Raw genomic sequence first — 8661 nt, 5'->3', positions numbered from 1 at the left:
TCGGGAGAGGAAGGGTGGGTTGGAAGGATAGCAGGAGAGGAGGAGACGGGGGGGAGGGGAGGGGGGGGGCGCTGAGGCCTGTAGGTAGGCAAGTCGCTTCTTGAGCTCGTCCTTGACAACCGATCGCTCGCCGCTGGGAGCTGCCACGTCAGAACTCTTCAACTCTCGAAGCTCTAGGGCTCACCAGGACAGAGCGTCGAAGGTCATGAAAATGTCTCTCTTCCAACTTCGGTTGCGCACAATCTTGTATGCGGGTAAGAGGGAGAGGAGGGAGGGAAGGAGGGGGAGGGAGAGGAGGGAGGGAGGGAGGGAGGGAGAGATTCACAACCTCTCCATCAAGAACAGTCCCAACGCCCAGAGCAGCCCCGATCTCCTCCATCCCCTCCTGCATGGCTGCGTCAACCCGCCGGCCCCTGTCCTTCATTTCGCACCATCGTCCAGGCCTTGAACTTCCTGTCGAGAAGTACAGCGACGGGCGGCTTCCCAGCCTCTTCTCAGAGGGTCAGGAAGCAGAACAGGAAACAAGGCCCGGCTCGACCGGGAGAAGCGACGCAGGCAAGGAGGTAGCGGATCTGAGAAAGAGCTGTGTCAGCGAGTCCATAACATGAATCGAATCGAAGAAGAAGAGAAGAACGACGAGGAGCCGAAGAGAAAAAGAGACGATGACAACGACGATTAGGATGAGAAGGAGGAGGATAAGGTGGGAGAGAAGGAGGAGGAGGAGGAGGAGGAGGAGGATCAGGATCAGGATCAGGATCAGGATCAGGATCAGGATCAGGAGGGGGGGGAGAAGGAGGGGGATCAGGAGGAGGAGATCACCCCATCCGTCTTCTCGGACACCATGTAGCTCTCTTTCTGCACCTGAAGGAGGCTGAGCACGGAGACGCCTCACCTTCTTTGAAACTTCACCTTCTCAATCGACTTGCGGCTGAAGCCGATGGGCATAGTCCCTTCCTCGATGCGTCAGACCCCTTCCTCCCACACGCAGCCTCATGTCATGATACCGGGAAACTCAAACTTGACCGAGTTGTTGGCCTCCGCCGAGTCAAAGCAGGCAACGCAAACGCGCTGCGCTGCCTCCTCCACCGCGTAGTCCTTGACCTTGAGATTCAAGCGACGTCAGACGAGGGGAAGTGAATCACAGGGCCCACCTCTACAAGTTTGCCAGCAGTCTGTTCCCTCGGCATCATCTGGCTGATACGATTCCACAGGTCCCTTGCGATGTCGCCAGTCTGTCAGCAGGCGTGTCAATCCAGCAGGAGCCTTGCTGGGACCCTCGGACCTTCTGCTTTGCATCCTCAGCTTCGTTCGCCTGTATCCATGACTTGCATTCTTCCGCCTTGGGCATGTCAGGTCAGGTGGACGTCGAGCCAAACTCCAGCCTCCACCTTCAGCTCCAGCTCCACCTCAAACGTCTCCTCCACCGTCGGGTCTCGCTGGACTGAGGTCGCGACTCGAGTGAAGTCTGCCTGCCATTGAGAAACCTTCGGGTGTCCGTGCCGAGCCTTGAGATCGACGAAGGAAGCTCGGTCCTTGACTCTGTGGGAGTGCCATCCCTCCTTCACCACTACCTTCTCGCTCTGCTCCAGAGGCTTCTCGATGGAGACTGTGATCCTGCAATCATCTGGTTGACAACAAGCACGTCAGCGGCCGCGAGATGGCACGAGGGTCTCCTTTCGTACATGGACAGGAGGGAAGGTGAATCTGGAACTCCAGCTCTCGGGTCTTCATCTCAAGTATCACGTTCCCCTCCTCGTCCGTCTGGATCCGCTGGTCGTCGTTGTAGGTGTACGCGTGCGTCTTCTTGGCGACCTTCTCAGCAAGGCTAGGTACCTCCTGCAGCCTCTTGAAGCTCTCGAAGTCTTTCCTCGACACTCCGGACACGAACTTCTTCCCCTTCATCACTCCAGGAAGCATCTCAATCGCTCCTGCCCCGGGGGTGAAGGCTCCCGTCCTCCCTCCGGTCTCAGAGGAGACGATGAGCCCCAGCTTGGCTTCTATCTCGACGTTGCAAGCGCCCATGTCCCCCTGGCCACCATCAGGCGCTCAGAGGGGCTGCAAGCAGCTGCTCGCTCACTCACCCTCTTGTAGAAGTCGTCTCTGATGTCCTTGAGCCTGTTGAAGAGGGTTTGGACAGGGTCAGCGCCCATGTTCTTCTCGGCCTGGCGCGGCTTCTTGTTCTGAGAGGGCATGTCGCTCAGCTGCTGCTTGATCATGCCCATCAGGCCCTGGGAGGAATCTGCTTTCCGCTTCTCTGCCATGGCGAGTGTGATGGTTGGATTAGGGGGTGCTCCGGTTTAGTTAGAACCCCATGCCCTGTACCCGAGACAAACAAAAATCAGAGGGGAATTTGAGGCGATCATTTTGAGGAGGAGGTATCTGAACGGTATTCCGTCAGAGTGGAGCAGGAAAAGCGCTAGGTGAATTTCCCTCCTTCAAACACAGGGAAGGTACAGAGTAACAAAGTGGTTTCTGGATGCTGGTAAGATTCCTACATGCAATAAGACTGTTCCCAGAATCACTCCCCATTGTTCCTCTCCCTGATCCTCCAGGCTCTGATACTCCCCGATTATCCTACCTCCTCTCCTCCCTCTCTTCCTCTTCGTCCTCCTCCTCCTCCTCCACTTCGCTCCCGCCCCCCGCTCCCCCAACACCTACCTCCCCTCCCCCCCTCCCCCCCCGCGGAACTATCGAGTTCCTCGTTCATTCCCTCCTACTTCTTTGGGAGGAGCCCCCATCCCCTTCCTGACCCTGGGGAAATCTGACTAACTTAAAATCCGATCCTGACTAAACTTGAATCCCTGCCAGGCTGAAATCCACCGGCGGCGGTCCGACTGTCGGCACCGGTGAGTCACTGAGCCTCCCGGCCCCGGTGAGGCCCGGCCGGCCTGGCAGCACTGTTCCCAGGTTCTCGCTGTCTTTTCTCTTCTCGCGGTTTGGCCAGTGCGACATCTCCTGATTCAACGGTCCCGGCTCGAAGTGATCTTTAACTTAACTTTGAGTAAAGAAGGTTCCAAGTCAGTTCCCGGCGACTGAACCAGTGTAACCGGGCAGCATTCCAAGCTGCATTCAAGGATAGATTACAGCCCGGGCCCCCGGGCGGTGCCACGGTGAGGCGTCCCGGAGTCCGTAACGAGTCACACGCAGGCCGCCGGAGGCGCTTCGGAGGTACCCGGCGTGATCCGAAGTTCCGATCCGCATGCCATGATGATCCGACTCGGTTGGTGGGCGGCGGGGCCCGGAAAGCGCCCTCATCCCCAACCGGGCCATCACTGTTCAAGTTTTTTGAATTGGCGTGTTGGAAGACAGGATAAACAAGGAGCGAGGAAGACAGGATAAACAAGGACGAGGCCAAAGATGCTGATCAAGCTGAAACAATGAAGATGTTGATGATGATGTGGATACATAAGATAGAAGATGTTGTAGATGTATATCATGTTAATATACATGATAAACGACGATGTGGACGTGCATGATGTCGATATGTATGATTTTAGATGATGGCGATAGTTATAGTGATCATTCTGATCTTTTTCCATCCTGACTCGTTCCATCATCCCGGAGATGATTAGGTATACATTATCTCTACTTACAAGTTCAAACACCAGGTCCAACAAGGTCAACAAATTTCCATAAGGATGGAGGACATCCGCACCCCAGAGACTCTCATCAAGGTTCGTACCTCCCTCGCTCCTGCCATCGTTGAGACTCTCCTCGCAGAGGAGCAGCTGTGTGGCTCAGCAAGACTGTTGCAACACGATCGACCGGCTGAAGATGGAGCTCAAGTTTGCTCTCGACATACAGACTGACAGGGGCTTCGAAGGTAGAACCTGGGCTGTCTACCCTGAAACTCGGTCAGTGGGGTTGCAGATAAGGAGAACTGTCAACCGTCCAACGCACAGGGCTCAGAAAATCCCAGGCTATCCAAGACGGTGACAGTCGTTTCTTGTCCTCCCATGTCAGCTGTATGACGCGCCTTGATAGCTGTTCCCCGCTGAGACAGACCACGAGGGTGCTGAAGCTTCGAGCGCGCATGTTCAAGTTCTGGTGGCAGCGGAGGAGCCAGCGGAGGAGCTAGCGGAGGAGCTAGCAGAAGAAAGCTCTGCTCGTGAGGAGAAGTCAACCTGCTCGCCGGCGCTGTCGAACAATTCGTTCGATGGAGAGATGCAAGCCTGGGCTGAGAAGATCGATGCTCTAGCGAAGAGATTGGAGGAGGAGAAGGTTGCTCAGTGGTTTCTACCTCTACGTCCATGACAAAGTCTCTTGTGCTACAGGATCAGCTGAAGTGTGAGCGTGATGAAGCGTTGGACGAGCTTCAGATCGTGAGGCCTTGTGTCTTGGTTCTTGTACTACCTGAATTTCACATGTTTGTTGTGTCGGTAGGCGAGGGAGGAGGTTCGGAGATTGAAGGAATATCTACGTGCCCCATTCGAGCCTCCCCATCCCGACGGGAAGGTTTTTTCTCATTCTTATGGCCTTCATCCCTGAATTTCCTTCGAATTTCATCACGGCAGATCGCAGAAAGGGAAGACGAGAACGAGAGCGAGAAGGAGCAGGTGAACTTCGTTACTCCCCCTTGGGACATCCTTTGATCGGAGTTCTGCCTTCCAGTTACGGAAGTGGGAGAGCGAAGCGACAGGTAGGCGGGGATGTGTGGTAGAGATTCCTCTGAGATTGTTTTAGTTCTTCTTGCTTGCATGAATGATGCCAAGGAAGCGATCTGCGAGGTGCTGGCAAGAGGGAATGACTGATGATGGGGTATAACACGTGGGTTCGGACGTAGTTGTCTTCGGAGCTTCACGAGGCCAGAGAAGAGATTGAGGTGTGTTCTAATCTGCCGGTCAGATGTTGCTCCTGACGTTTAAGATCAAGTCTTACAAGGCCGACTTGTCTTCCGTGAGAACGTTTGCAGGTGATGCCATTGTTGTGAGCAGAGCAGAGCAGATCAGAGCAGAGCAAAGCAGGGGAGGGGGGAGGAGAGGAGCGGAGCGGAGCGGAGAGGAGAGGAGAGGATTTTTGCAGCGGCTGACTTGATTGATACAGTGAGGCTCGTACGAAAAGTCTTGAGTCAGCAGCAGTGAGCATCTACTGTTTTGCGATCAGAATAATCTTGTATCCTGATGTTCACCTGCAGCACCATCAAAGAAAAAACAGAGACAGAAGCGATGCTGTGTGAAGAGTTAAAGCAAGTAAGTCTTCTCCTCTACCTCTCCCCTACCCCCCCTCTCCTCTCCTCTCCTCTGCCCTGCCCTGCCCTGCCCTGCCCTGCCCTGCCCTGCCCTGCCCTGCCCTCCCTTCCTCACCAGTGGCATCAGGTTCAGGTCACCGCAGGGCTGCCCGTCAAGGTAGACGCCCATCCTTCTTGCCGAGTCTCTCTGATATCTGACAGAACGTCGCCGAGTCTGTGGAGGACAGCAGGATCGTGAGGGAGCTGAAGCAGAAGATGAAGGCAACAAAAGCTTCTTGCTCCCTCCTCTGCCCCTGCCCCTGCCCCTGCCCCTGCCCCTGCCCCTGCCCCTGCCCCTGCCCCTGCCCCTGCCCCTGCCCCTGCCCCTGCCCCTGCTCCTGCTCCCCATCATCCTCTTCCTCCTCCTCCTACCTGAAGGATGCCGCAGGCCTACGTAGAGGAGATCGCGCGTCTGCGAGAGGCAAGAGACTCAAACTGCTCTCGCAAGCCTGACATTCTGAACTGATCGAGCAGATGCTGGAGGAAGCGGAGGAGGTTCCGGTCAGTGCGACCAGACCTGCGATGCTCTTTCATGTGACCTTGCCTCTTTCCTTAGATCACCATGGACGAATGCGTTCAAACTGTATGAAGACCCCTCGCTGCTTCTGCTGTTGGCGCTGATGCCGTTGCCTGTCTCGTCTTGCTCCTCCTTGTCTTTTCCTCCTCCTCCTCCTCCTCCTCCTCCTCCTCCTCCTCCTCCTCCTCATCATCATCATCATCATCATCATCATCATCATCATCCTCATCATCCTCATCATCATCATCATCATCATCATCATCATCATCCTCATCATCATCCTCATCATCCTCATCATCATCAACCATAGGCACTACAACCAGCATTTTCACTTGCTCGTTGACGTGCTCCTCTCTCCTTTTTCTCAGCTCCCTTGTCCCTTCAAGTTATGCTTGCTCTCCGTCCTCCGTCCTCCGTTCCCCTTTCTATTGTTCCTCCCTGCTGCTGCTGCTGCTGCTGCTGCTGCTGCTGCTGCTGCTGCTGCTGCTGCTGCTGCTGCTGCTGCTGCTGCTGCTGCTGCTGCTGCTGCTGCTGCTGCTGCTGCTGCTGCTGCTGCTGCTGCTGCTGCTGCTGCTGCTGCTGCTGCTGCTGCTGCTGCTCTCCTTCCCTCCGTTCACCGGCTGCTGCAGGTCAGTCTGCTCGCGCAAGCCAAGGAAGAGATTCAAAACAGTCGAGCAAGTGAGATGGAGGAGACGGGACGAGGGGAGATGCTCCGCTCGAACATTCGTGGATGATGTTTGCGTGCATTTTGCTGTCATCGATGCCTTCTTTCTTGTTTTGTAAACTCTTCGTTGTGGTTGCTTCAACGCCGGTTGGTGGGATGTTTGCGTTTGTTTTGATGAGTGGACTTTTGCTTTCTTGGTTGTGTTCTGATTGTTATTCTTTCTATTCATTGATTGAGAAAATTCGAGATTACAATTCTCCTGCATACAATCTCTTGCTCTGACATTAAATCATCAGGAATTCGACAGCTGGAAGAGGAGTTGGCGAACAGATCTGAAAGGCCGAAAGCACAACGAGACTCTTCTCCTCTGCTGAATGTTCCCACAGCAAGCCTGACGTGGCACTGACGAGCACGGGAGGAAGAAGGGAAGAGGAGATGAGATGTATCATAAGTTCAGTACAAGACTCCAAAGTTCATCCTTTGCTCCCTTCCCCTGCCACTGCCCGCGCCCCTCTCAACCCACATCACTCCCTCCTCAGTTGTGCATCCGATAATGAGTGAGTCCATATTATCTCTACCGATCACGATCAAAACACTCCAGCAGCAAACCGTGTCATGTGGCCCTCAGCTCGCCCAGCAACATCTCCTGCTGCCCAGGTTTCTGATCAGGAGAATTCTCCGAAACCAGCACAACAAATTTGCTCGCCTGCACAACATTTCAGCGCGAGCAAGCTACCCCCATCCATCTCCCCCCCCCTCCCCTCCTCCCTTCCCCCCCAAAGCTAAGTTCGGCCCCTTGCCCCCCCCTTAGAACCCCCTCCCTCCCCCCAACTTCCCCCCCCCCCCCGCCTTTCCCCTCTCCTCCTGCCTACCAGGCACCAGCCCCAACTCTGCGTCCTCGTCACGCTCAGCACCGGATAAGAACCAATCTGCCTCGAGCTCTCAGACACGCGAGGAGAGCAGGAGAACGAGTTACCTGCAAGTGTGTTCCCCGCTCTTCCGAGCTACACAGCTTCCCTTCTCCCTTGCCTGCCTCCTGATCACATCCCAGCACGCTCCACGATCCCCCAGCAAGCGCACCCGACTCATCCTCCGACCGCAGCAGCAGCTGCTCCAAGCACACAAACGTCACACACCCTGGCGGTCAGGTCAAGGCAGAAGTTGCCGACCTGCCACTTGAGTGTCGATCGCTGCGATGGAGCCCCGGGAACAGTGCTGGATACCGAGCAGCCATCAGCGCCATAAATCCTGTTGCTGCTGCTGCGGCTGCTGCTCCCTCCTCCTGTTGCTCCCTCCCTCTCCTCCTCCTCCTCCTCCCCCCTCTCCTGATCCTGCTGCTGCTCCTCACCTCATGAAGATCCCATCGGATGAAAAGAAGGCCCGGGCAGACCGCGAGTCTCGAAGTGCTGCCTGCTCGGGAGAAGCATGGTACAAGTACTGCAGCCTCCATGTCAGCCCCCACCCCCTGCTCTTGGCCGCCACCCACCATATCGGAGCAGAAGTAGAACCTCCACGAGCTGTTGATCACTTCCTCCCGCTTGATCTCGAGCCGCGACACGTCGTACCTGCCAACGCAAGTCAAGACCTCTCAGCTCCAAGCTCCGTCGCCATCGCACAGGATCCTGAGGAAAACTTGCTTGTAGCTCTCTCCCGGTTCGGGCAGGAAGTTCACCCCTTGCACACTTGTCAGCTGACCACCGTCCTCCGCACTCTCCCTCCCCAACCGTTCTGCGGCGGCTGCTTCCCCCGCATGACTCGCTGGCAGATGTTCTCCCACAGGGAATCGTCGTTGAGGAGCTGCCCGAGCGAGGAAACTTCAGAGGACGCATGCAGCACTACGAGCTCCCCTCCATCCTCCACGTACCTGCCTCAACCTGCGATTCAACCTCGAGCAGCAGGCCAGGAGCGGGTGGTCGTCCACCCTAGCAAACACCTGCGCTCGGAGGGGTCAGAGGAAGCCAACTACCCGAGAGCACGAGCTGCCTTGAGGATCAAGTCGTCCGACATCCCGAGCATCTGCAGCCTCTCTGCCCACGGATCTCTGTGCGACCCTTCACCCTCGGGTGCCATGGCGTCATGCTCGCCCTGGTCCATGCTTGCCTAGCAAGTACATCCGTCAGACGTGAAGGATCGAGGTCTCATCATCTCCCATAGCCCTTCTTGTTCAACGCATGCACATCGATTCCATGTTCCTTTGTCCTCCAGGCATCTTCGTGCTGCAAGACTGCGATCCTCTCTCCTCGAACTCATGTC

General features: G+C 56.0%; 3 protein-coding genes across 3 annotated transcripts in view; 1 reads left to right on the top strand and 2 right to left on the bottom strand.

Annotated features, from left to right (window-relative positions):
* Window positions 1-2261, bottom strand: part of GUITHDRAFT_107444 (hypothetical protein) — a gene marked incomplete at both ends in the record, with an annotated part of 3456 nt that extends 1195 nt beyond the window's left edge. Inside the window, 11 exons of the mRNA XM_005833584.1 lie at window positions 329-385; window positions 432-490; window positions 539-572; window positions 820-861; window positions 910-950; window positions 1005-1101; window positions 1152-1232; window positions 1283-1339; window positions 1389-1624; window positions 1683-2028; window positions 2082-2261. Coding sequence (XP_005833641.1) covers window positions 329-385; window positions 432-490; window positions 539-572; window positions 820-861; window positions 910-950; window positions 1005-1101; window positions 1152-1232; window positions 1283-1339; window positions 1389-1624; window positions 1683-2028; window positions 2082-2261 — 1230 coding nt within the window. The remainder of the gene's footprint in view (window positions 1-328; window positions 386-431; window positions 491-538; window positions 573-819; window positions 862-909; window positions 951-1004; window positions 1102-1151; window positions 1233-1282; window positions 1340-1388; window positions 1625-1682; window positions 2029-2081) is intronic.
* Window positions 2262-3638: 1377 nt separating this feature from the next.
* GUITHDRAFT_107443 (hypothetical protein) lies at window positions 3639-5693 on the top strand (the record flags this gene model as incomplete). Its single annotated transcript, XM_005833583.1, has 16 exons — window positions 3639-3674; window positions 3721-3823; window positions 3871-3932; window positions 3985-4221; window positions 4275-4322; window positions 4384-4455; window positions 4515-4556; window positions 4612-4639; window positions 4684-4727; window positions 4784-4822; window positions 4873-4912; window positions 5044-5077; window positions 5135-5189; window positions 5316-5345; window positions 5390-5422; window positions 5616-5693. 16 exons carry the CDS (start codon window positions 3639-3641, stop codon window positions 5691-5693), a joined length of 981 nt encoding a protein of 326 aa, XP_005833640.1.
* A 1598-nt stretch (window positions 5694-7291) lies between these two features.
* Window positions 7292-8510, bottom strand: GUITHDRAFT_162894 (hypothetical protein; the record flags this gene model as incomplete). The annotated part of the gene is made up of 10 exons (XM_005833582.1): window positions 8392-8510; window positions 8273-8341; window positions 8133-8205; window positions 8025-8082; window positions 7895-7973; window positions 7757-7845; window positions 7578-7623; window positions 7489-7516; window positions 7388-7437; window positions 7292-7341 (listed from the first exon to the last, which is right to left on the bottom strand). Coding segments are annotated over exons 1-10 (651 nt in total), but the record flags the coding sequence as incomplete, so codon positions are not given.
* Window positions 8511-8661: the final 151 nt, after the last annotated feature.

This window comes from Guillardia theta (assembly GCF_000315625.1).
Source record: "Guillardia theta CCMP2712 unplaced genomic scaffold GUITHscaffold_29, whole genome shotgun sequence".
Lineage (NCBI taxonomy): Eukaryota > Cryptophyceae > Pyrenomonadales > Geminigeraceae > Guillardia > Guillardia theta.
The sequence above is the reverse complement of the archived record's forward strand: the minus strand, read 5'-3'. Positions and strand labels throughout refer to the sequence as shown.